General features: G+C 36.4%; 3 protein-coding genes across 5 annotated transcripts; all 3 read right to left on the reverse strand.

The window, feature by feature from the left end:
• Nucleotides 1-1,217: 1,217 nt before the first annotated feature.
• On the reverse strand, nucleotides 1,218-9,166 carry HSP89.1 (HEAT SHOCK PROTEIN 89.1). The gene is made up of 20 exons (XM_086417451.1): nucleotides 8,980-9,166; nucleotides 6,271-6,471; nucleotides 6,084-6,157; nucleotides 5,334-5,459; nucleotides 5,134-5,227; nucleotides 4,960-5,043; nucleotides 4,681-4,824; nucleotides 4,453-4,566; nucleotides 4,210-4,269; nucleotides 3,985-4,059; nucleotides 3,780-3,884; nucleotides 3,540-3,680; nucleotides 3,298-3,390; nucleotides 3,138-3,215; nucleotides 2,794-3,048; nucleotides 2,606-2,708; nucleotides 2,334-2,508; nucleotides 2,138-2,243; nucleotides 1,955-2,044; nucleotides 1,218-1,683 (listed from the first exon to the last, which is right to left on the reverse strand). Exons 1-20 carry the CDS (start codon nucleotides 9,085-9,087, stop codon nucleotides 1,501-1,503), a joined length of 2,409 nt encoding a protein of 802 aa, XP_086273577.1. The 5' UTR covers nucleotides 9,088-9,166; the 3' UTR covers nucleotides 1,218-1,500.
• Nucleotides 9,167-12,257: 3,091 nt separating this feature from the next.
• LOC147390098 (Sterile alpha motif (SAM) domain-containing protein) lies at nucleotides 12,258-16,585 on the reverse strand. Of its 2 annotated transcripts, none has more exons than XM_086459825.1 (4): nucleotides 16,432-16,585; nucleotides 16,227-16,303; nucleotides 13,610-13,802; nucleotides 12,258-12,667 (listed from the first exon to the last, which is right to left on the reverse strand). In XM_086459825.1, exons 2-4 carry the CDS (start codon nucleotides 16,278-16,280, stop codon nucleotides 12,537-12,539), a joined length of 378 nt encoding a protein of 125 aa, XP_086315951.1. In that variant the 5' UTR covers nucleotides 16,281-16,303; nucleotides 16,432-16,585; the 3' UTR covers nucleotides 12,258-12,536. The 2 variants fall into 2 exon arrangements, with proteins under 2 accessions (XP_086315951.1, XP_086315950.1); XM_086459824.1 differs by having other exon boundaries at nucleotides 16,227-16,328; nucleotides 16,432-16,574.
• A 3,400-nt stretch (nucleotides 16,586-19,985) lies between these two features.
• On the reverse strand, nucleotides 19,986-25,585 carry VPS11 (vacuolar protein sorting 11). Of its 2 annotated transcripts, XM_086458203.1 has the most exons (6): nucleotides 25,436-25,585; nucleotides 25,116-25,342; nucleotides 23,595-23,768; nucleotides 23,099-23,419; nucleotides 21,216-22,982; nucleotides 19,986-20,783 (listed from the first exon to the last, which is right to left on the reverse strand). In XM_086458203.1, the coding sequence occupies exons 2-6, from the start codon at nucleotides 25,335-25,337 to the stop codon at nucleotides 20,394-20,396; spliced, it is 2,874 nt and encodes a 957-aa protein (XP_086314329.1). In that variant the 5' UTR covers nucleotides 25,338-25,342; nucleotides 25,436-25,585; the 3' UTR covers nucleotides 19,986-20,393. The 2 variants fall into 2 exon arrangements, with proteins under 2 accessions (XP_086314329.1, XP_086314328.1); XM_086458202.1 differs by having other exon boundaries at nucleotides 25,116-25,565.
• Between the last annotated feature and the right edge of the window lie 1,073 nt (nucleotides 25,586-26,658).

The following is a 26,658-nucleotide window of genomic DNA, read 5'->3' on the forward strand; positions in this document are numbered from 1 at the left end:
GTTTTTTTTTAGGTCAATAGATTAGATTCAAGTTCTCATCAGTGAAGGACGTATACCCAACTTAATATCCTGATTGGTGATTTCAATCACATGGGCTTTTGTGTAGTCTCCATGATGAAAAATCCTCAAATCCTACGGTTACGAAAGAGTAATTTTGGTGTGTAGTCCCACAAGAGTGTAATTTGAGGTTTAAAGAATTGCACCATAATCACAAAATTCTCTGAATTTTTCTTCAACTTAATAGGAATTTTAGGGATTAATCTATTATTAATTCAACAAATTGATTAATCATGAAATATGATAATATTTTCATTTTTACCATGAAAGATTAAAGATGATAAATTTGGACAAGAGACCCAAACATTTTGAAAAAATTTCTTAATTTTTGATCCCCCAAAGAGTTGGTGAGATGGTAAAACCACATCTCACGAAGTAGAGGTCTTGAGTTTAAATCCTCGTTTGAGACCACCCTCAGGGATTTATCCCAAAAATTATCTGGTGATCCATGATTGGTCGAGTTCTTTAAGAGATTTCGATACCTGGGTTCAAAAAAAAAAAAAAAAAATGGAAAAATCTATGAGTAATATCATGTATAGCAGCAATGGTGTTTGGTTGCACGTTTTAAATCATGAGTCGTGAGGGTCTATAGAGGTTACATTTTGGATTACTAAAGCTATAATGAGTCATTCTCAATCATGGTTAAAATAATAATTTGAAGTTAATAATTTCTTCTTTTTTTTTTTTTTTTTTTTTGAAGAATATTAGAATATGCCACTAACTTTTAAAACCAAGAATTGAACAAAGTATCTCAAATTTACCATAAAAGATATTAAAAAACCACTACCTGCAGAGAGCTGTTTAGTTTTGTTCACAAAAAAACCAATTTTTCAGCAAATGATTTTTCTCATAAAATGTTTTACGATATTTCATTGGATTCGAATAAAGACTGATTTCTATGGGCAATGAGGGAAAGAGAATCAACCTTTTCTGACACTAACTGATTCAGACAAAAAAAAACATTCACCAGAAAATGCCAAGAAACGTAAGTTAAACATTTTGCTAAGAAAATAGTTTCCAACTGAGAAACTGATTTTCATTTACCATTCCAGACAAGCTCGGCCGCTATATTTGGCAAATGACAATGAGGTGAGATCCAGATTCCAAATTCTGAAATCAATTTAAAAAAAAAAAAAAATACAAAATCCAAAATCAAAATCTGATAATCGAAATGAAACGTATTCAATCAAAATCAATAGGATGCACATATTGGACCAGAAATTGCATGTTTCCTTATGTTCATATGGAGGCATCACAGTCCAAGACAAAACCGATCAACATTTTCCTACCAAGATTTGTAATGCTTATTGTTCCACAAAATCCATTTGACTCGAGATGAACAAACAATTTCCTCTACCAGTTGTACCTAAATATACTCTGCTTAGAACCTACATTTCTGTCTTTCTATATAGATATCAATAAAAGAGGACCGACACCTTATCCTCATTTCCGGCCATCAACTTCAACTGGCTCAACTACCTCAGCCTCAGTTGCCTCCATGTTTCCACTCTGTCCCGGCTGACCAACAATTTCTTGGACTTCGACAGCAGGAGCCATCCATCTTCCAGAGAGTGCCATATCCATCATTTCATATATTTTCCCGCCTAGTTGGGCAGGATTATCAGGCTGCACGAAATAAAAGGGTAACGAGATTAGATAATAAATTAAATAAATAAAAGAATCAGCACGTTTGCAATCACCCACAACAGCCATGTGCTTTGGATTTACATCAAGGTTTCTTGTTTGATTTATAAGCACCATTCAACCAGTTCAGCTTTTGGTTAATGCCTCATTTATGTTAGTCGGTAAGTGATTAATACGTTTGTAGTAATTAAAACTACTGAGGCTAGACCCTGAAATTAGTTGAAAATTTATGATCAGATGTCGTAATACTCACAGTGAAGCCACTAGAAATTAAAGCTGTGTCATACAAGAGATCAATTGCTCTCAGTGCCTCGGGATCATTCGGGCTATTATTGAACGCAGCCTGCATAACCACAATACAAAATACAATATTAGAACAATACGAAATTGGTCGCAAATTCAGACAAAGAGTTGGACTTGTCTACGACCACCGTACATTCAAGTTCTTGATGATTGGGTGCTCTGGATTGATTTCAAAAACCCTTCTGCCTCTCATATAGTCCAAGCTAGATGTGTCACCGAGCGATTGTGCCTTCATCAGCCTGCAAGGAACTCAGAAAACCATGGATCAACGAAAACAACTACAAATACCCATAGACTGCTGATTGTCAAATAAAAGGATGGAAACTCACCTCTCCATGTTGGCAGACCAACCAAACTTCCCAGACACAAGAACACAAGGTGAGGTGCTCAATCGGCTGGAAATTTGAACATTGGCAACTTTGTCACCTAAATGCTTCTTGATCCAATCACAAGTTTTGCCAAACTCCTGCTTAATCTCCTTCTCTTTCTCCTCATTTTTATCACCTTTTAAAACATTTTGATTTAGAGGATTTTAGTCAGAAGTTCAACAGCAAAGAAATATTGAGCATGTACTTCAGAAGCCAAGTTTCAGTTGACTTACCCAAATCCAAGTCTTCCTTGCTGATGTCAATGAAGTTCTTCTCTTTGTATGATTTCAGGTTTTGAATAGCAACCTCGTCAATGGGATCAACTAAGAACAGAACCTAAAGCATTGGTAGACATTAGCCAAGACAGTTCATAAACAGAAAAAATAACAAAAGGGATTGCAAACACAACTAAACTAATTACTTCGAAATCTTTCTCAAGTATCCTCTCTAGGAAAGGTGTGTTCCTTGCACTTGTCAGACTATCTGATGCAATGTAGTAGATATCCTTCTGCTCAGGTTTCATGTTCTCAACATACTCATCTAAACTAATCATCTCTTCCTCGCTTTGAGAAGAGAAGAACCGAAGAAGTGGAGCAATACGCTTGTGGTTTTCACGATCTTCAATACAACCCAATTTTAGGTTCTTGCCAAAGTTCTCCCAAAACTTTTCATAGTCCTGCAGTAGAAAAGTAGGAAAAAAACTATAGTAAAACAACTGAAATAGGAGAAAGGAAGAAAAAAATGCAAAGAAACTATTAAAAATACCTCTCTGTTCTCGCTCATAGATATGCCCAATATCATATCGAACGCCTTCCGCACCAAACGTTTTCTCATAATACGTACCTAGAAAGATAACAAGTGAGATAAGATAGTCCATTGAAATGGGTCAAAGGAAGGCTTCAGGAGATATGACCAATATACTTACAATACGACTTTCCTGAAGAATCTCACGTGAGACATTAAGCGGAAGGTCATTCGAGTCTACAACACCTTTCACAAAGCTCAAATATCTTGGGAACTAGACAACAAAAGATCCAAGTATATTTAGAAGTTGTGAAACACAATTTCTCTCATTAATAGATCGCTAGATATTAGAAAGAGAGAAGAAATGAACAGGGTTTTTTTTAAAAAGAAAACATCACAAAAGGCACCTTCACTTTTTCTTACCAGTTCTCCATCAAAGTCGTCTGAAATGAACACTCGTTTGACATAGAGCCTTATGTTCTTTGTCTTTGGATTAATTATGTCATCTTTTCCAGTAGGAGCAATGGCTGGCACATAAAGTACGGACCTGAACTCTACCTCTCCCTGTCATAGAGGACCTTAATAAGCTGAAGTGCTTGTTTCTTATGATCACAAAATTATACAAGGATTTTGACCGCAATGCTGTAAATGTAATGTAATTACCTCAGTAGTGAAATGCGAAGATGCCAAAGGTTCCAAATATTCATTGAAAGTATTCTTGTAGAACTCATTATATTCCTCTGTAGTAACTTCCTTGGGGTTGCGAAGCTGCACTCAACATGTAAAAATTAGTTTCTCCTGAAGAAGAATAATGGCATTCTGATGTGATCTACATATTTGTATGTGAAACAGCAGTACTAAGGCTCACCCATAGAGGTTTGGTCTCATTAGTGAGCTCCCAGTCCCAATACTTCTCAACTACAGTCTTAGTTTTCTTCTTCTTCTGTTTAAACAACAAAAGCATAATACAATGTTTAGCCCCCCCAAAAACAGCATAATGAAGTTGCCTCCAAACTGCAACATTTTAGTGAAAATCCCAACAAAAATAAATGTCAGATATAATGGAACACAATGTAGAAACTTTAAAAGTTACCTCCACTTTAGCATCTTCTCCATCCGTTTTTGATTCAGTTGGATCCTCATCAACCTCTACCTGTTAAAAAATGTTCCAAGATTAGGAGATTCGAATGTGAAGAAACCAAAACCCTAGGCATGCAACTAGAATCTATGATTTCTTAGAAAATATGGGAGAACAGGTATGCCAGAGCATGACTTTATTAGTGCAAAAGCATCTTGAAAATGGTGCACTGGGAAGATATCAACCAAGTCGTCCTACCTCTTTTGTAAATCCCCTCTCTTGCCAAGTGTATATTGGGAATGAGACAAACTGCGAATAGTTCTTTACAAGCTTCTGAATCCTTTCCGGATGCGCAAAACCCTTGTCATCACGCTGATCACAGGCAGTATAAAAGAATCGAAGATGAACATTAGCATAGGAGTTCTGGGGTGTGATGAGGTCAGTGTATCCTAGAAATGACGAAGTAAACAATCTTGCTCAACGGACCTTAAGATATAATGTAAGACGGGTTCCTCTGGGAATGAGCTTTTCTGGATCTGTCTCCTCTCTAATTGTATAGGAGCCAGCATTAGCCTCCCCTTCCCAAATATATTGCTTATCAGATTTTGGGCTCTTTGTTGAGACAACAACCTACATCGATAACAAGACTTGCATTAGCAACATAACACTATAAATAGATCATGCACACATCGAGACTCAAACATCAAAAGATTAAGAAATATGAAGCGCTCAGGAGATCTAAGATTAAGACAAGTTTAAGAATACCCGGTCAGAAACTAGGAATGCAGAATAAAATCCCACACCAAATTGACCTATTAAATTGTTGTCAGCACCGACATCTTTAGTATCCTGTTGATGGATAAAAAATTATGAGTACATGACATGGCTTTGACCGTAAAAAATTGAAACTAAATAATATTGATTTTAAGCTCATTATACCTTCAATGACTTCAAGAATTTAGCAGTTCCACTCTGCGCAATAGTTCCAAGGCAATCAACAAGCTCTTGCCGGGTCATACCAATTCCTGAGTCCCTACAAAAGGGAAAAAACGCAAATATTATTACAAGGCTTCATAGTGGCAGAATGCAGAGATTATATATTTCACATCTAGCTACATCTTGTGAATCAAGAGTCTTACGTAATAGTAATGATCCCATTGTCTTTGTCTGTCTGTACACGAATATCAAGATCAACTGCTTCCTTCAGAAGCTCAGGCTCTGTAACACTAAGAAATCGCAGCTTGTCCAAGGCATCACTTGCATTACTGTTGAAAAATGTAAATCAGTAAAAATGCTAGTCCTGTCCAATGCTAAAGAAATTTATGACATGGAATTCACAAGAAACGGAATCTAGTTTACTAGTAATGTAACTCAAGTCTCAAGCATCTAGTTATAGAGATTCACTTTATGAGACATAAGTATATAAATTTATTATTAACACTAGCAAGAAAAGAAAAGGATTTTGATTAGCAGTTAGGTTTGGTTAGTACTGATGGAATAGAGGACCATGTCGGCATCACCGCATCAGTGTGTTAAACAGCAAGTCTTGTTATACAATTAGAGAAGAGACAGATCAAAATCTTTTTAGTGTTATGACACCACCACCCTATGCTTGAGACTTATGCCACTCATTAACATTGCTAGAGATCTAAATGCCTGGAAAACCCTTACATTATTTCAATTATCATCCAATAACATGTTATACCATTCAATTCCTAAAATGTACATATTAAGTGGAGATGTACATATTATAGGATGAGTAAGGCTTCCGACAATGCCCAGATAAAAATCAATTCCCAGAAGTAATTTTGAAGTGCCTCGCAAAAAAGAGTTTTTTTTTTTTTGCAAAAATAAGGCGGAAATTCAAATGGATGGGGGCAAAAATTAACCTGATGAGCTCCCGAAGAAAAACCTCCTTGTTGCTATACAGGCTGTGAACAATGAGGTCCATAAGGCGACTAACCTGCCAGCCGAGCATAAAAGCCATATACAAATTATCCCATCAAATCCTAGACTAGGAAGAATGATAATCAGATACTAGATAATTCCCTTAAAGCTTCAGCTAAAGGACCACACCTCTGCTTGATATTCATATTTTTCAGCTGGTGGATCTGATGAATCAGATGCAGCTGCTGTCGACTCATAACGATTACCCAACAACAGGCCATTTCTCAGGTTGAAATGTGTTGCGGAGCCGGTGGCATTATGTCTAGCTGTGGTTAATGCCGAATACCATCTCACTGAGAACTGCGCCAGCTTGGGATCACCTTCTCCAGCCTGTGTAAATAAAGCAGAAGGCAAAAAAGGAGGTGAAAGGTCATATATTAATAATTGTCGTGAAATAAGTATGATAGGTAGAAATAAATTGCCACTAGTTAAATAATGAAAAATTAAGTTATGCCAGAATTATCAAAATTAAAATAGCACATAAATAACCCCTCCCTGCACCCTTAGCACAACCCTTCATTCCCATTTTTACTCTTTTTGGTGGGGAGAGGAGAGAAAGGGTTATTTATTGTTTCAAATGCAGGTTTACGGTATCCATTCCAAATTAACAAGCTTGCATCTGCATAGCAGAATTATGTATCCATCAAGAAGTACAACCAATGATTGAATTAAAAATGCGACCAATATGGGTAAGAAGGTATCCCCACAGATAACATTATATCAGATTTTGGAATGTCAACAGATCAATTCTGGTTTTGGTATTAACATACGTACCCAACGTTGGTGTTTGGCTCGAGTTTGAAAATCCAAATCCAAGAACACAAGTAGAGAGGACACGACCTTTCTAGTAGAACAAGGACTCCTGATTAATAGTGAATGGGTTCTAGTCGTACCTTGGGGACTGGGTTTGGGGTTCCCTCTACTTATAAGGTGGTAGGGACAAGTCATAAGCACCACCACAGACATTAGGACCATCCCAAGGCAATGTAGATACATTTGGATTGAGAGAAATGGAGAGAAGAGAAAACAAGTGAGTTTCTCTCCATTTCTCTTGTTTGGATTGTCAAGTTGGGGAGAGAAGAGAAGAGAAAAAAGTTGAGTTTTCTTTGTCTCCAAAAGTGGAGAGATTTGGAAAGAAACAGAGAGAACACCTTTTAAAATATTTTATAATTCAAACTCTGCCCCTAGATCTCTATTAAGACATTTTAAAATTCCAAAGCTATCCCAATTTCTCTCCTGTCAATCCAAACATGGTGGAGAGAAACTGAGTTTCTCTTCTCTCCTCTTTCTCTCCCCTTCTCTCAATCCAAACATAGTGGGGGGTCCTAAGCACTCTTGATTACATGAGTGGGATCCCGTATTTAGTCAAGTATTCAATGGCAATCTCCAACATTTGGAGGGTTATGAATTGAGTGACAAGGATTGAGAAAGAAATGCTACACCTCTAGTACAATCTCATTAAAATTTTGTGGAAGTTCTTGACTGTTGCACCCGTACCCATAGCGATAAACCGCGTAAGTTTCTTGTGTTATTGTGTTTCCTCTAGCACATATATTGCATACCCATTTAGAGTTGAAAAATGCAACAACTATATATATAGGGGAGCGTTCGGAGGCCCTAAAGAGAGCCAAGCATTGTGCCAAACATTTTTTCAATGTATGGGTTAGTAGTTTCGAAATGGGCTGATTTTTTGTTAGGATGATCTCTAAATGAGGAGATCATCCTTACCAAAAATCAGCCCATTCCGAAACTACTAACCCCATCACAAGTGGTTTATAAAAATCGGACGGTCCACGATTCTTCAACTTGTAAACTAGGGTTAGTAGTTTCAGAATGAGCTGACTTTGGTGAGGATGATCTCTTCACCATAGAGATTATCCTCACAAAAAACCAGCCCATTCCAAAACTTCTAACCCCTATTTTGAAAAATGTTTGGCACAATGTTTGGCTCTCTTGAGGGCCTCCAAAAGCTTCCCATATATATATATAGGATCTGTATACACATAAAGCTACTCATAAAGCTACAACGTATTTTGTCTTATATGGGCAAAAATGTTTGGAATGGGCTGATTTTTTGTGAGGATGATCTCTATGGTGAGGAGATCATCCTTGCCAAAAATCAGCCTATTATGAAACTTCTAGCTCCATGTTTACAAGTTGAAAATTTTTAGACCGTCCAATTTTTGTAAATCAGTTTTGAAGGGGTTAGAAGTTTTGGAATGGGATGATTTTTTGCAAGGATGATCCCCTCACCATAGAGATCATCCTCACAAAAAAATCAGCCTATTCCGAATCTTTTTAACCATATAAGACAAAAACGTTGTAGCTTTATGTCTCTACGGAACCCAACCCTGTACATATATATATATATATATATATATATATATATATATATATAAAATTGCTTTTTAGTAAGAAATTCGACACCTTTAAAATTACAATATTATCTCAAGGTGGAAACCTAAATCTAAAGATATCTATTAATAGATAATAAGGGCGCGTTTGGGTAGCAATCTTTACGCCAAAAAAAAAAAAAAAAATCTCAACCCCAAAAAAGCTATTAAAAGATATCTCTAAAAACAACTTAAGATCATCATCTGAAGGGATCGTGCAACATCTTGAGATGATGAGGAATCAAACTCAACTGAAATGATTCAAACCCATGAATCGAAAGGTAAAATTACAAAACATGGCATTTCATTACAAACAGAAATTTGAGGAATCTATTAAAATGATTTGGGATAACTAAAAATACAACTCAAATGAATTCAAAAAACTCTATTTTTTACGCTAAAAAGTTCGAATTCGAATAGACAGTTTAGGGTTTCGAAGGTTTACCAGGTCGAGTAAAGGAGTGGAGGATGAGATTGGAGCAGCGAGGCTCCGGTATCGTGCGCCACCATGGCGCAGAATAGCAGAGACTGATTGCCTCGAAAGCTTGTGCATTTTAGCTCACTCACTCGCAGTATGTTATCGTTTGCTTTGCTTCTCTTCGCTGCGCTAGGGTTTTAGTAGGGCTTTAGATTGAGCTTTCGAAGTTTCTGGACAATAGGTTTTTAAAAACGATTAAGGGTATTTTCGTCATTTCATTTGCAAACAATTTTCGATGACTCAAGTCAAGTGGTGACTAAATCCACTAATCAAAAGAGTCATCCCCCACGTGTCATACTCGAGATGCTATTCTGACGTGACATGTGTTAGAACCATAGATTTTGTCTCGGGATACACTTCACATCTCCATAAAATCTATGTATATTTTCTCAAGGCATTTAATCTATGGTTCTAGTCCATGCCACTTCAGTAGAGTATTTTAAGTGTGCCACGTGGGGGAGACAGATTATCAGGACTCTAATCAAAATTGATCCCCAACATTGATATTCATGATTTATGTTTTATTGGGAGCACAAATAGATGATAAATCCCAAGTCAAATTTCGGGTTTATATGGTCAGATCATGTTTTATTTTGAGAGAGATTGCTCTAAAAACTTTAATCGCTCGTTCATGTCTCGTGTGTGGAAGATGGAGTGAGTTAACTTGTATTTTCATTTCTTTGATCTATTTTACAAAGTCTTTAGGACTAAGAGTAACTCCAACGCAAATGGGCATATGCATTTTATTGTGGAAAGTCATTTTACCTATTCAAAAGATCTTTGTACTTGCAAAAATCACTTTTCACAAATTCAACTACGATAAGATGTATCATAATTTCCACCATTTTTTTAATACCAATAAGTATATATATAGAATGAGAGCAGGAGCACATTGGAGTTGCTCTAAGATATTAGATGATAATATCAACGGAGGGAGATTTTTTATCATTTAATTTATTTTAAATTTGATTTCTAAAAGAAGAAAAAAAGGATTTTTATACCACGTCAACCGGTGTCGGTTGACATGCATAAATCCTCCTTTTCTTTTCAATTTAGTCTATGATAACAAGCTAGTGTCAATATCACTAGTGCTATGTCAACATTGGACTATCAACAAAGGTAAATCAATTTTTTTTAAAATGGATTGAATTCATCATATTCTAAGAATATTACTCGTTGGGCTTGTTAATATGGTTTGACACATTGCAAAACAACATTGAGGTCATGGGTTCAAGTCTAACATACCTATAAAAATAAAATTAAAAATTAAAAAGGAATACTACTCATTGTACCACAAAATTCTTATTAAAACCTTCGAAATGCAAAAAAGAAGAAAAAGATGATAAGCCAAAGAAGATGAGAGGGAGAAGAAGTGTTGGTGGTTTGTTTACCAATAGAGGAGATGAAGACGTTGGGAATAAAATAAAGAAGGGTCTAGTATTCTATACGTAGATGGACTAAGGAGATAAAGTGTATATCAAAGGTTTACAACTCAATAAGGTGCACTTACGTCAAACAGTGGGTGCAACAATTACCTTTCAAGAGTCATTCGACCATGAATGAAAGAACATGATTCAAGACCCAAGACTCTAGTGGAAAATTCGATGATGATTATTAATAGTGTGATGATTTTCTAACGCCCCCTATGCTCTCATCACAAAATTGTAGATCACTTGCCTCAAGATATGTATAATCATACATCTATTCTTATATTTCCCGACACAAATGATATATGACTCTATCATAGGGGGCGTAGGGGGCAGGGGCATCATACTACAGGACTCTTATTAATGAGTCTTGTTAAGGGCACACGTTAAAGTGAATAAGTACACTTAGAAATTATGTATTTATTACACTTTAACATGTGGTCTTATCCGTATTAATATTATAATGAGTCTTGTTAACGTGGGCCCTAAAGGAACATTTAAAGTGCAATAAATACACTTTAGACATTAGAGTGGGAGTATATTTTGGTAAAAAATAAATTTCTTAATGACCTGGTACAAAATCCAATTTCCAGTGTATTTATTGCACCTTGTCGTGTGCCATAAGGACATGTTAACAAAATCCTATTAATTTATTTTGTTTATTTTATGAAGAAATATTGAATATAGAGTTTGTTGTGTAGCTTGGGCAAGTTTACGAATTGACTACAGAGTTCGATTGAGTTTAGTAAAGTAGCGGCAAATGGGAATTAGGTCGAAAAAACAAACTTTACGACTAGGTTAGTTAATGGCCAGCTCAAAAGTTTGGGGACATTTTGCGAGGAAAATTAATATCCTACATAAAGGTGAACTAAATGATTTTCCTTTTTTAACAACTGTTCCTTGACCCGTTGCATCGACCACATGCTTGGGCAACCTAAAATTAGGTCGACCCATTAATAATAAGGGATCATTTATCATATTTTTTGGCTTATCGTGGATATCCCTGCCTTTCGGGTGAGACTAATCCCACGGTCACACACACCACCTCCTCTGAAAATCCTATGTGCAACTAGTTGAGTCAAAGGTCAACCGGTCCATGGAGGGTGGACCCAAGGAATTCATTGCACTAGAAAACAAAGAGGGAAGATTTTCTAAGACTCTGCTTGATAAACAGGTCGATTATTTGGGGCATTCTGTCATTGTTGTAGATCCTTCACTTTCATTACATCGATGTGGATTGCCTTGCGAAATAACAATAGAGTTTTTCCAGACATTTGTTATCAAGGCTCAGCTTGCCACTAGGCCAACCCATTGGTGTTGAACTGTGTATAGAAATGCATCTGTTGTCAAGATCGCAAATGTGAACTGGCACTTCCAGGGGCGGAGCTAGTAAGGAGCTGGTGGGGGCAATTGCCCCTACAGAATTTTGAGACACCCTTTTATTTTCAGCTAATTACATACCCCATTTGTCCCCACTCCCTCACCTCTCACCTCTCACCCCATTTGCCCCCACACCCTCATCTCCCTCCAATTTTTGCCCCCACACCCTCACCTCCCTCTAATCGTATTTTGCAACACAAATAATTTTCCCACCATTCAAATTCTTCAACTATACAACTAATTATAGTTTGCCCCCACTACAAGAAAATCCTGGCTCCGCCCCTGGGCACTTCCAATGGTTTGCTCATCAGTTTTATGTGGAAATGGAGCATTTTACATCAGCTTAGTCATCGAGCTAATTGCAGGATCAAAGCAAGTCTGGATACTTTTTCTCAAAAAACTAATGGCAATTAAAGTGATTCGACAAAACTTTACAGATTTCTTCCAAATCAGTGGCACTATCATAATTTCACCATTTACCATTCTTAGCATTCTTTGAAGTTCATCCATATGTATTAAGCCCAAACGACACAACTACAGAACCAACAGAAATAAATGGGCATAAAAGCTTGTAATATAGGAAAGAGACCTCTCCAAAAAAAAAAAAAAGACGACTAGCAACATTGTGCCAACTTTTTAAAAGAAACAAACAGTTATTTTTCCTTTTAATTAGAAAGAAAAAAAAAAAAAAAAACATACATACAAAGGCAGCTTGCATCATGGTTCCAGCTTCAAGGAAACAACTCGAGACTGTCTGTTGCGCTTTGCCACCTTAACAAAGACTATTGAGAGGCAGGCTGGGGCCCACCATGGCCGGCGAACTTCCTGCTCCCCTTTCAGGCAAGCCACTGTGAATGACATTTATCGGGTTAGTCAACACCATAGAGAACTCAATTCAGTCTGCAACGAAAAATGGGCATGCATGGGCACAAACAAAGTCAGTATTCTGATGTTCCAGGTCCAATGGAATTTAGCTCAAATTAATCTTCATCGTAGAATACCAAAACATCTCGGTTAACAAAAGGTTTTTTTCTTTTGTTTTTTTTTTTTGATAGATCAGGTAAACACAAGGTTTGGCCATAAGGATGGTTGTCCAGCATCTCTAAAGGGGCATGTGAATGGGGACCCACGCACAACTTGCAAATGTCAGTGCTAGCATGGTAGTCCATTCTAGGTCTATTCACAAAGTACCTTAAATGCCCTTAACCAGAATACATTAAATTCATAATCCAGCCAAGAGGCACTACCCCACTTAATTACTTTGCCAGAGAAACTGAGACAGGATAGATGGTACATGAACTATACACCGAGTAGCTGGGTTGGCCGGGTTGCAAAACCAATACCTGGAGATACATTAGCCCCACATCATACTGTCGGTCTCATTATGCAAAGAAAAATAAATGATACCATTAGTTAGTAGGGACATCTGGTTTAAATGTATCTGAAGAATTTAAGTTAGCAACCCGGCTCTCGAGATTATAGGATTTGGATCATCTAAAAGCTAGGAGTCTCATTGGGTAGAGGGCTCCTTCTCCTTCTCCTTCCCCTTGCCCTTCATCAAACTCCATTCGTATTTTTCATATAGAAGTCTCTGACCAACTATAGAACAAGATCCATTTTGCATCATATCTAAGGTATTCCTAGGTCCGGACCGAAGTGTCATTTGATCATTATCAAACTGACTGCAGCCTTTTTCTGTCTGTGGGGATCCTACCAGAACACCCCCAAAAAAAATCTTGAAAAAATTTGTGTGTGTGTGTGTGTGTGTGAGAAAGAGAGAGAAAGAGAACCTTTAATGCGTCTGAGTTCCTTGCACAGTGTTATGAAGTCTCCCCATTTCATGTGGCATCGCCTTATAAACCGGAGAATTTGTTCTGTAGTGAACATGGACAGGCTCTCCAAGTACTCTCCATTGACACCATTATCTTCAAAAACCTGGCGGTAGCTTCCAAGTTTTATCTCTTCCAACCACAATCCAACATCCTAAGACAATTACAAAGCAGATAGGCCTTAAACCATGTACCTTTGTTTCTTCCCTAATTCCCAAGCATTTGGGCATGCTTATATAAATATCTAAATGATGTCATTAAGTATGCTTAGATGTTTTCAGATTCAGGTTTTCAGGGTTTCTTGGTTTGGCAGCGTCCCTTGTCAACACTTGAATTCTTATCTCATTCAAAAATCTGTTCCCTATACCACCTTTTCTATGTATCATCTCACTCAAACACCCACTATGTTTATGATTTAGCCTCAACTGTTTGCTCAAGTAATATATTAGCCGAAAGATCTATAGGTCAAGAGATGATATCATCATTCAAAAAACAAAGAGACATGCAAGTTGACAGCTATTACTGGAAGAAAATTGCTACTAGAAAGTTCTCAGATTAGTGACTATGAAAGTAGTTGATTGCAAGATATTCAATATCAACATGTCGAAACATCACCATATGATACAAAAACTAACTGACAAGTATTCTCAGGGTCAAAGGATATAGAACATAAGTATATACTTGTCCTGTTAGCTATATGACAAAACATAGCATGTCTTCTTTCTTTCTTTTCACTGTGTTAAGGGCTTCTACTTTAATAGGTGTGAAAGTCATATTTGAAAATGGACATTCCATGAAAAAGTTTGTGAGTCACCTCTTATAGATGATAGATGGAAAGGAAGATTTGCATCTATAAAAGAAGTAAATATTTATGGCATCAAATATTGTTGGGTTTGATGATGCTATAGAACAGGGTCAAGCTAAATTCTGAATGGGGCCTTATTGTCCCTTTCAAATTGCAATATATTCTTCTAACAAGTGATGCTGGTTTCTCAACTGCTGCACCTAAAGCTTATTTGGGGACATGTTGACATCCAATTCTGAAAAATACTTCAGGCCATCAGGCTGCAAGCTCTCAAATTCCCTCACAATCATTTCAGCATGAGTGACACAGACAACAATTTTTAAATCATTTTTTTTTCCTTCAGTGAGTAAGCTGGATATTGTTGATTTTTTTTTTAAAACTAAAAAACTGAGTGTCATGGGGGGCTAAATATGTCCAGCTCATTAAGTTATAGGACTAAATGTGTGTGGTCATATTGAATAAACTACATATCAAAACTAATAAAAATTACCTATCTCATAAATTAATATAACAAAATATATGCAGGACTTCGATTGTAGTATGAACATAACCAAGCTTTAAAATCTAGTCTCAACTCTCAAGGCATTGTATCAATCATGAGAAAATCCAAGACTATCTCAACTGAGACAATCCATGAAATTCCATAACATTTGAGATCCAAGACAATCATAAATCATCCAATGTCTTGGGTCAATGTCTCATTTTGGTCTCGGCTGAAACCAAAGCATTTCGACCAAGACACACTTAGATGGTATGAAACTCTAAACCATGAACTCCCATGTCTCATTCCTTTTCGAAAAGCCAAATTGGACCAGCATGATCATCATTGATTAGTCACTTTGCATCTTTGCTAAGCACTCTATGACAAAGAGTTGATCATGGTCTCCTAGGAGTCTGATGCATGCCAAATTTCAACCTGGAATTCTCAATTATGAGTCTAAGTAACACAAAATGGATTTGCATTATGGGATGGTGACTTTTAGAATCTCTAATTCTTTGTGCTAGAGGCAAGTAAATGTCTAATAGAACTTTGAATATATGGGGACCAATCCTCAACCCTCAAAATTTAGAGATTAACTTACAAAGTGTTTGACACATGCCGACTCAAGTTTGGACTCCAAGAGAGAAAGACCACATAGCACTAGATAACTACATAACTTGATTGGTAGTGGTGATGGTAGTAGTAATACTGTAATACTAGCAATGATAAAGGAAATATGATGTATGCACTTATCGCCTCCCAAGTCTATTGTTCGGTCCACAGCTAAGATGGGAGAAACAAAATGAGGCCAAGTCTCCGTCGCCGTTGGTTGATATATTTCATTGGCCTCCATGATTTTTCCTATTGTTTTAATACCTAATTTGAAGGCTGGTATGTTCATTTTAACAGAATTATAACCAAATTATATGAAAATTGAAAGCCATACACATATTAAGACGTTCAATTTCTTAAAGAGAAAAACAAAAGGTAGACTTTGAATTTCTTAATTTCTTAGACCTAAGACCAAGTAAGTATCAATTAAATATGCTCAAATACATATAATTCTGAATAATTTACTGGGAGGGTCAGTAACTACAGATCTCCATAAACAAAAGGCTAATCTCACTGATCAAAATTTTCTCTTTCTTAGAATTTTAAATTACATCATTAACCACTGATCTTCATCAAATTTAAAGACTACTAAGGAAGATTTTCTTAAACACCATATATCGACATCGATCAACAAGTAAAAAATGAGGGAAAAAGAAGAAAAAATTGGATCTTGTTTATACCTCAACAGTCCAAATGAAGAAATCAAGAGGCTCCGGTGGTCTATCCTTTTTCATCTCCCGAACCCGCTCTCGAAAACCTAACAATTTCATCAAATATAACTTCTGATATACCGAATTCAATATCAATTTCACCAACAAAAAAACAGAAAATTAGGTGAAATTTCGAAGATTTCGATCAAATTTGAAGAGAATTGGAAAGATTTACCTTAAAAGAAAGGGTGAAATTTGTGGAGAAATCCTACATTTGAGAGAGATTCGTCAAAACTTGGGAAAATGAGAGACGAAGAAAGAAAAAGAGACTGTTACTCCTTTCTTTCGCTTTGCCCACTCTCTCTGTCTGCCCTTTCAGTGGACCAGTGGGCCCAAGGCGGCCCACCGCTTATTTTAACTTTTTGCAAAGACTCTCACTATCTTACGCGATGTGTTCTGCTATAATGAACTGGTGGTGTGGTTTGCTCTTATTATGAAGCCACGACTTTCACATTTTGCCAATGTACACCACCACTTGTCCTTTTAACTATGTTACTTGGTTCGTTGGTTTGCTCGGTTCGAATTCAGATTTATAATTCTTGAGTTAAGAACGAAACCCAATTCCCAGGACTAACAGAGATAATTTGATTCTTGATTAGGCTCACGAATAGGTTTATTTGTGCTTAAAAGTAATTTAAGTATGAACATTACAAGTACAACTATCATGTTAAAAGATTTCCAAGAGTTAAAAGAAGGGAAACTAAAAAAGATTAGATTTATTTCTCTTTTAATTGTACACGAAAAGGATTAAAGATTAAAAGGTATAATCAAAGTTTTTTTTTTTTCTTTTTAAATGTGTTGTATTTTCACTATGAACCACTTTGCAATTGGATCATTTCATAATAATTCATGGTTTGGTTTAGTAAGAATGAATATGTGTAGGTCCCCTAATTCGAGTGAAATTGTCATGTCGCAAAAGCAAATATCTTCTAGTATTCCCTTGTTCCCCGTACTAATCAAGTTCTATCCGATCTCCCAGAATCAAAGATAAACATTAAAACACCATGTGTCACCGTTTTAATTGTTCCTTCAATAAAATCTAAAAGTCAGATTTAATATTGATTGCTAAACGGCTAACCATTGATTTACCAAAAGGTTTGGTACCAACATATCGATGGACACATCTGTTGTTTTGGTTTCGCTTCGAATGACATCTTGTCCACTTTCTTTTCATTTTAATACAAAAAAAAAAAAAATTTATCTATAAAACAAAGAAGATAAATTCTCAAATAATTATCTAAGATTTTCAAAAATATCGAAAGTGTTACTTACATTTGTTGACACAACTATGACATAAGATTAATAAAATATTATTAAATTATCGACATTACAGGATGACTTTGTCAACATAAGCAACATTTTAAAAATCTTTTATAATTATTTTAAAATATACCCACACAAAATAAATATTCACTGAAAAGATTTTAAAATCAATTTAACAAGTTTCCAACTAAGATTTTGCTTCTTTGGAGACATCTTTATCAAAGTTTTGATGAAGATGCTCCTACTCTTGACTCTTCTCGACTCTTCTCAATTATTAAGGAGTGGCCTAGAATTGAAAGCTACACTTAGCTGTATAAATAAGTATCTAATCTAAGGGCCACTGTTGTTTGGCCACACCCAAGATATTTAAAAATACTTAATTATATATGTATTGTTTGGGCTCACTAATTGAATGATTTTGGACGGATGATTGGCATGCCACGTGGAAGACAAAACACCATGATTGGACCCTTATCGTTTTATCTGCTAATACGGATGATACGTACATGAATTTCATGGAGGATAATCTGTATGGGTATCTATCCAAATGACAGAGATTCCATACAGCTTTGTTTTTTTATATTCTGTCCTCACTAATTGATTGAAAATGATTTCTTAGATGAGGAATTGTCATTGGATCGGATTGGACTCGGACCCAATTCAGACCCGATCCATTGTGATATTGTATCGGTTGGAATCCCATTGAAAAACCAATGCTTCAGATTGATCTTAACCACGAACCAGTACAAAGCAAACCAATTCGTGGTAGGGTTCATATTAGTTTTGTAAAATCAAGCAAACCAAGAATTCATTGAATTTTGTTTGGGTTCGACGAATCAAATAATTTTTTAATTGATTCGGTGAACCAAACCAATTTTCTTTTTTTTTTTTTAAATTTAAATTATTTTATTAATTTATTTCTATGTAATTTAGAATTTTTTAACATTATAATTGCACGTATAACTTGTATACTTAAATTATATATACACATGAGCGAACCAAACTAATGTAGGAAATCAAAGCAAACCAAGAAACAAATTATCTCTACCTACTCCTATGAACCGTGTTCATTATTCTAGAGTGGCAAATCATGTGCCACGAACCAGAATTTGAATCGAGCAAACCCATGACCAGGTAACATAGGGTGGGACCATTTAATTGTGGTTCATAACTTCATATGAAAGTGTTAGAATAACCCTAATAATCAAGAGCAAGTTGAGCCAAGTGTTTAAGCACCCAAACATTTCTCTTTGGAACTAAGTGGGTTCCTTATGTTACTCAATTGGAGAAACCAGACAAGATGATAAATCCAGATTAACAGTTAAACCTTTTGCAATTATGCATGGGCCCACAATTCATTCCCTTGGATGGAAAATGATAAAGAGAAAGAGCTCTCTGCATGGTATCCCACATTGCTTGAAAAGATGTCGATGGACGTATCATCCACCACCACTTATCATACACATGGCCAATCAACCTGTCTATCGGGGACGATGAATGGAACATTGCTTGAACATTCAACGGCGAAAATCCATGGTGGTATAGCACTGTGTCTTAACCACGCAATCTAGAACTGTCGAAGTCCATAAATGTGACGATTAAGACTGTTCAGCTGGAATGGATTTTGTTGAAGATTCTAAAAGAGCACGATTATGATCGAAAATAGCGTAGATTGAGATAGTGAAAGCAGATATGATCACACCTTTAATAATATAAGACATGGGTTTTAACAAAATTGAATATATGATGACAAAGTTAGGGTTGGAGAATAATTCAATAGTCGATGAAGACGGGATAAATTCGAGACAATATATATGAAATATTTATTTCACATATTAAGCTTAAGAATTTAATAATTCATCAAATCCTTAATAAATGGGATTGAATTGATAATCTTTTAAAAAAAAATGATAATTTTCTTATGGAAAAATTAAATGTTAAAAGAATCAAGAAAAGAGTCATGCTAGAGTGACCTCAAGATTTTACCTCATATCGCACATCGTGACGTGAAAGTGTGTAGGAACCATGGATTCTTTTTGACTCATATCTCGATGAAAAGCATCTATGGTTCTTACACACTTTCATGTCAGGATGTGCGACATGAGATACAATCTTGAGGTCACTTCAGCATTATTCTTAAGAGAATTTCGAGCCCGAGTTTTGGGAAAAACATGGTGAAAAGTGTGATTACCTAGATTTCTAGCAATAAGAAACACTAAAAGCAACTTCAAAGAGAAAGGAAACCAAACCAAATAGGAAGGTTTTTCACTGGAAGAAATTGATTGACCTTGCCACAAACAGAACTTAGTATTAAGGAACATTGCTTCTTGCCACCATTACCAACAGAACTTATCTAATGAGGAAGCATTGTTTCCAAACCAACCTTGGGCAGCAGAATTTTTGCCTTTGAAGCGATATTTTCGTTTGTAATTTTAATGGGAAATCATTATATTAGCAGATTAAAAAAGTCGGGCAATACCATTTAATTTATTATCACAACATTTAAGAGTTTGTCAAGAGAAATCAAACTCTTCAAACTTAGTATTTCAAGTAGAAAAAAATACAAGAAACAGGTAATTAATGCAAATTCTAACTCCCAAAAAACAAAAAACATACAACAAATCTCATCTCAGAATTTGCAACCACTACTTAGTCAAGACTGTACAATCCAAACTCCAAACTCCCAAACCTTCCTCCATAAGTTACTCTAAAACAGATTGAGATTCTCTTTTATTTTTGCTCTCCCGTTCTAGTTATTAGAGCTTGCTAAACCAGGGGAGATCTGGCAAAAATTTCCACACAACTTCCAAACAAGATTTTCCATGGAAATGATGTTTGATAACAGAAATAGCCGAGGTATGAAGGCCCTTCTTCTTAGAAGCCACTGCTGGATGGAACACCGTCAGATCTGAGAGTGTCAGTGGTGCCATTACTAGTTTTGCTAACTATTCCTTTCCCAAAATACTCGGCAATCACAGAAAACCCATCTTTTGAACTCTTAACTTGCTGGAAGAACCGATTATGGTCTTTGGCATTCAACTCCAAGCTTCTCTTCGTCTCCAGGACAGATCTGTACTCAGGAGCACACTCGGGGCATTCTTTTTCATTATCGCCAAGGCATCGCTGGTGGAATGAGTGCATGCACATAAAGTGGACAGCAGGAAGATCGAGAGTGAAAGTGCATGCAGTGCACTTGCTAAGCTGGAAAATCCTTGCATTGGTCCTAAGATCCTGGATTTCGTTCCTCATGGCCAAGGTGTCTTGCTGCATAATAAGGGAATCAATGCTACAATAGTAACCATAAGATATCTATGTTTCAATATTATCACCACTAAAAGCTAACATGTATTTGGAAAAATGAGTGCTTGAGCAAATCATTCACCCAAGTTGAGGAATCAAACTCCCATTAATACATCTAGATAGATTTTCATTCAGGCTTCTCAAAAAAAAAAAAGAAAAAAACTAGTCACTTTCGCGATTCAAATCTTATTTGAATCTTTTGCTTAATAATAAAACAAACTTAATTGTATTTGAGCTTAAATGGTGCAATACTTGCTTCAAGGTAAAATGCCCCTAAAGAGCTCATCACCTCTTCACCTTCAAAAAATTTCCCCAATTATTTAATGTCGAAATAAATATGCAAGTGTTGAAATAAATACGGAAGATTTTATAATGCAACATTTTTCAATTGCTTACCTGGTACTTCTCAATAGATCGATGATCCTCTTCAATCAACTTAGATTCTTGATCAAGTTTTCGAGCAATATAATCCTTGACAACTGAGAGAGTGAGGCATGGGTTCTTGGACAGTGTCTGAAGAACAATAATGGGAGGTAAAATGTCATCCCTTTCAATATAAGTTAGTACTTCCTTTACTTCTTTGGAGCAATCTTCTCCAAGCTCACCAAAGTACTTCAGCAGATCCCCCCAAAGGGATGGGTCTCCTCCCTTGCTTGAATCGCCCAGCCTCTTACAGCACGCAATCAATCCCTCATGGTCATGGGCCTGCATATAGCAAGCAATCACTTCTTTGTAAAGCTTCATCTTCTCATACAGAAATAACAACCCTTCATTGAATGCATTCATCTCACAAAGAATGATAGCGAGATCCATATCATACAGTGGATGTTCCATATTAGATGGCCATGCACTCTTAAGCAAGCACAGTCCTTTCTCAAGTCTTTCCAAGCGTTCCTTGTCTTTATTTACATGTTTGCCCTCCGCAATCAATTTCCCCTTGGACTCTGATCTAGACATATTAGTTACTGTTGAGCTTCTCAGTTCTCCACCAATGTCTTCTTGGGAGATTGATGGAAAGTCCAACTCATTAGACAGGTACAACTCCAAGAGAGTATTGTGAATTTCTACTTGAGCTGGTGAATCCTTCACCTTGCTTGTGTATTTCTCTAGAAAGTTCATTAGGGATTGCGGGTGATGAATAAAAATGTTGAGAAAATCAACAGGAGAAGGCAGCATAGATAAGTATGTGCCTTTTGAGGTCCCTCTTCTGGATGATTCTCCTTCCTTGGTACAAAGCCTAATGAGTATCTCAATTGTTTCGATTGGCTTATGCTCGACGAGAATCTTACCATACTCTTTCACAGTGATCCCAGCTTGACTTGGTTCAAGGCTTGAAATGTATTGTAGTGCTTCTTGATATCCATCGAGGTCTTCAAGCAAGATCTTTAAGTACCACTCATGCTTCCCTGCCTTCTTAGCAACATACATTGCATGTTCGTGGTACCCTGCCGCACGACAGACTCTTATTGCAGTTTCCACATCAAATTTATGCTCTCCAATGCCATCTTCACTTTTTATGAACACATTTAGTTTTTCTACATCTTTCAATTTTGTATAGCAGTTCAGCAGAAGAGTGGTATGATCTTTAGAAGCCAAACCCTTCTCATGCAACTTTTCCAAGTAATTGGTAAGGTTGTAGATGCGTTGTGCATCTAGAAACTTCTGTATAACATAGGAAGGTTCAAGGTGACCAATGGTGTGGATGTATTGAGCCATAGCTTCATCGTAGTCTTGTTTCCCATATAAATGATCCCCATATTTCCTTAGAACTTCAGCAGTCGCTGCAGCATCAGCTTGCTGGCTTTGAACAAGATTGATTGCAACGGTATAAAGATTTTTTTTGAAAAGCATATCCAACTTGCTTTCCATATCTTTCTCGCCTATGCATAAAAATGTTTTGTCACTCATTATGAGAATTATGTTACCCCATTCACAAAGCATGTGAGAAACCTCTCTTACAACTAAACTATGGGCAATCAATCTGTTTTTCAGGTCATAAATGCTGAAAGTATTCTTGTCATTTCTTTGGTCTGCTGAAGTAACACATAAGAGGTAGCCACGGAACCACCCAATAAATTTCTTCTCTCCCTCAAAAGCCCAACAGGGACCACGTCCATCAACTTCATAGAAGTAAACGGCTTCAGGTCGCCCAATTATAAGCTCCTGATAAGTTGACAAGGACAGAACTTTCAATTGCATGAAAAAGTACTACATACTGCCATTCTTAAGAATTTAATGGATAAAAAACTAAGGTATAAAATGCAACTAGAATTACAAACCGAACGATCACTCATCGTGACATTATTGACATCGCATCCAATTTGATCGAGGGTTTGCCTCCTAGGTGGTTGATCCTGCAAGTTGAACAAGCTCACTGAAGTGGGAGTTACAGCATATAGTTGAAGGGCTTGACCATCAACAAAACCTAGACCTGTGATAGATGCATGGCTCTTGTCTGTAGCATTCTCCACCTGAAGCTTGAAACGAGAGATACGCTCACGTGCAATGTCACCCTTAATGCAGTAAATGCAACCATTGTCTAACCCAATACAGATGAGTAATATTGGCGGAGGTTCCTCAAGGACTAAAAATGATGTAATCTGCAGAACATTAGTGTTTTACAACCTCCTAAGATTAGGAAACTGAGGAATTTGGATACTAAACCAGTAATTATATACAAGTCGGGCACATTCGAGGCCACCCAAAGAAAGCAATCGAATAGTGCTACTCTGATAAGAGATTAGAACAGATGCAAACAAGTAGAGTTTGAAGTACCTTAGCTTCAGGAAACTGATTGGTGAATATTCGCAATATTTGGATACAAACAGGACTTGTTGTGCTTGAACCCTCTGGCTGCACCTTATCAAGGTCAAAAACCTTCAGGCATACAGGTGATAGTTGTGGGGATGTTTGCTCATCTTCTCCAATAGTTACTAAGAAATTGCGTTGCTGATTTGTGAAGAGATAAGAGACGGGTTAAGTTGCTGTCTGTCTACTATAGGATTGAGGAAAGGCAGTAATAGTCCCATCAAGTCAAAGCTATAAAATTAACGACATGTGGCCAATGTATGGAGGAATACATACACTAACCAAACATTCCACAGACAAGACGGCAACAATGGAGAAATATTTTGAAAAATAAAAGAAAATTTGGATCACATTTGAAAGAAAAGTTCAAGGTAAGAGCAGGAACCATTATATCAAGAGGCGGCTGAACACACAACCAATCTTACATTTCTTTGTGAAGTTACTCTCAGGAAACTCCTTAAACACCGTGGAACAGAGAAAACTTTCAGGTGGTGGTCTACTAGCCAATTGTGTATATATATTATATAGAATGCTAACATCCAAAGCAAGCATTGGATGTTAGAAACCACAGTTTTTTTTTTTTCCCAAAAATGCCCCTAAAAAAGCAATCCTATTTTGCCTTTCAGAGGTAAAAGGAGAGAGTGCAGTGTAGTGGCCATTACACAATGACTCTAAAACCCTTGCTTTTTAGTGAAAGACAAAATTTGACCGCTTTTAAAGGAAATTTTGGAAAATAAGATAAACACTTCAAATAATATAGTTGGATTGTTGATGAAGTTCTTGTGATTGTTGGAAAGGAGTGGTTCAAGCATTATGCATGGTAAGTTGATAAGTTCATATTCAACTTACTAAGAAAACATTCTCAACCGAACTATCTGTAGTCAGATTATCAAACTTTTGGACTATTGAGAAGATTCAACAAAAATGTGACAATAGATGTTGTAATTTGATTGAAGCCAAAAACGTTTGCCACAGTTATAGTTCATATGAACACTAATTATGAAAGTGGTAACCAACATCGGATAACTATGTCACCAGATACTTCAAAAAGGGGTCTCTATCCGTGACCGATGCTTCAAGTTTATGTGTAAAATGCTTCAAAATAACATGTCTTCTAGGTTTTGATTCAAAATCTTATTTTTATTTGAGTGCAAAAGCTTAGCACAAGAACCAATGAACTTAATGTTAGTTAGGCCTCAAAAACAGATATTTCTGCTTTAAAAAGCCTACTTTTTAACATTACGATCCATAACGAAAGATCAAGAACAACCATTCACTAAAACCCATCCAACTCTACAATTAACTTAATTACCTACATTTACTAAGTTTACAAGCAAGAATTCTTCACTTTTGATTCAGATAAATTACTGTTTCTTCTAGTTGAAATTCTGCCTGAATTCAAGAACCCTAATTTATTCACAAACTTCAAAAAAGAAGTAATTTACCACAAATTGGAGCGAAAATTTCATTAAAACCAAACACCCTTACCTTGAGCTGTTGAACGAAGAGAACAGAAAACGTGTGTGCTTGGAATTCATAGCTGAATTTCAATCCGCGATCGAGCAAATTCACCTTTCCGTCATTACATCCAAGGACGATTTTACCTCTCCCATTCGAACAACAATCGATCTTTCCACCAACTTCTGCAGGAATCGAATGTTTCCCAGAAGATTTCTCTTCGAAGAACTCGAATTTCCTCCACTGATACATCCCTCCTGAATCAAATTGAGGACATAAATGGGATCAGATTTAGCAATTGAGATCTGAAATATCCTTGCAGAGCCCAATAAATGTACAACTCTAGAAACCTAAATTCCGATCGCAGGAGAGAGAGAGAGAGAGAGAGGAGCTGGCAAGTCGAATCGACACCAAAATTACTAAGGCCCTGTTTGGAGCTCCTGCGAAAATTTCCTTTGGACTTTTTTACGAGATTTTGCGGAGCATTTTTGCCCGCAAAACTTTCTGGAGACTTCTCTTTATCTATTCTTACGTTGTTTTAAGAGGGTTTACCGGCAGAGATACTAGGGGTGCACGTGGTTCGGATTTTGGCAAAATTGGAACCGAACCAAACATGATCGGTTCTACAAATTTGGAACCGATCCAATCCAATTATCCTATGGAACTGAACCAATCCAATCCAATCTTGGTTCGGATCGATTCTCGGTTCTCGTACTCATTATTTTCAATAGTAATAAAAATCATGAAAAAATAATGAACCAATCTAATAGTAATAAAAATCATAAAAAAAATCATGAGTTCGTTAACTCTTGATTTCAATGCTCGCAACCTTCTCACCTAATATATTTTTTCTAAAAACAAAATTCAATGAAAAATGTTAACAATAAAAGGAAATTATTTAGATACATCTAGGTTAAAAATGGGCTAAATAACCATCAATCAACATGATTTTCTAGATGAGAAATTACAATATGATTATAAAAAATAAAAAAATTCGTAAAAGAGGGAACCTAATCGGCTAATCCTACCGAATATAAATTAGGAAAAAAGAACAAACAAGAATATTCAAGATCCATCATTTTCAAGATCCATCATTTTCAAAGTCTACAATAGAATTCGAGAAGGAAGATCTTCGTTAATTACTTTTCTAGACCTAAAATTGCGCAAGATCTTCATTAAAATCGTTAATTTTTATAATTGAGGGACAAAAGAAGAGCAAGAATTCAGATGCAACTGTAACCTTAATATCAGTAAGATAAGAAGAAAGAAAGAAAGAAAAACCTTAATTGTAGGAGATTTGAAACCCTAGAAAATCAGAAGATTTAAAGAGAGAGAGAGAGAGATAGAGATGGATTTGGTACCTTTGCGATTGGAGAACGAAGATCAATGGCGTCGCTCCATCCAAACAAGAATACCTCTTCGTCTTTCGATTAGCTGTCGAGGTGGCGAGGCAACGAGACGAGGTGAGTGAGGGAGACGAATGAGAAAGACGGCTAGTTTTCTATTTTCAGTTCTTCTAACAGGAAGAAGAAGAGAGAAATGAGAAATAAAACGAAATTTTATTTTTAAATAA

Source organism: Akebia trifoliata, chromosome 11 (genome assembly GCF_017979445.1).
Source record: "Akebia trifoliata isolate Shusen 1 chromosome 11, ASM1797944v1, whole genome shotgun sequence".
Taxonomy (NCBI): Eukaryota; Viridiplantae; Streptophyta; class Magnoliopsida; order Ranunculales; family Lardizabalaceae; genus Akebia; species Akebia trifoliata.

What these genes read in the sequence shown, in the direction of transcription:
- HSP89.1 (XM_086417451.1), bottom strand. Translation starts at nt 9,087, where the DNA reads ATGCACAAGCTTTCGAGGCAATCAGTCTCTGCTATTCTGCGCCATGGT. An exon ending in CATTCCTAGTTTCTGACCGG is followed by an intron (nt 4,825 to 4,959) that starts GTATTCTTAAAC and finishes TTATCGATGTAG; the next exon opens with GTTGTTGTCTCAACAAAGAG. An exon ending in CTTCGCATTTCACTACTGAG is followed by an intron (nt 3,681 to 3,779) that starts GTAATTACATTA and finishes CCTCTATGACAG; the next exon opens with GGAGAGGTAGAGTTCAGGTC.
- LOC147390098 (XM_086459824.1), bottom strand. Translation starts at nt 16,316, where the DNA reads ATGAAATTGTTAGGTTTTCGAGAGCGGGTTCGGGAGATGAAAAAGGAT. An exon ending in TCTTCATTTGGACTGTTGAG is followed by an intron (nt 13,803 to 16,226) that starts GTATAAACAAGA and finishes TAATTGTCTTAG; the next exon opens with GATGTTGGATTGTGGTTGGA. An exon ending in GGAACTCAGACGCATTAAAG is followed by an intron (nt 12,668 to 13,609) that starts GTTCTCTTTCTC and finishes TGTCATTCACAG; the next exon opens with TGGCTTGCCTGAAAGGGGAG.
- VPS11 (XM_086458203.1), bottom strand. Translation starts at nt 25,337, where the DNA reads ATGTATCAGTGGAGGAAATTCGAGTTCTTCGAAGAGAAATCTTCTGGG. An exon ending in TCTTCGTTCAACAGCTCAAG is followed by an intron (nt 23,769 to 25,115) that starts GTAAGGGTGTTT and finishes TTCACAAATCAG; the next exon opens with CAACGCAATTTCTTAGTAAC. An exon ending in ATCAGTTTCCTGAAGCTAAG is followed by an intron (nt 23,420 to 23,594) that starts GTACTTCAAACT and finishes AATGTTCTGCAG; the next exon opens with ATTACATCATTTTTAGTCCT.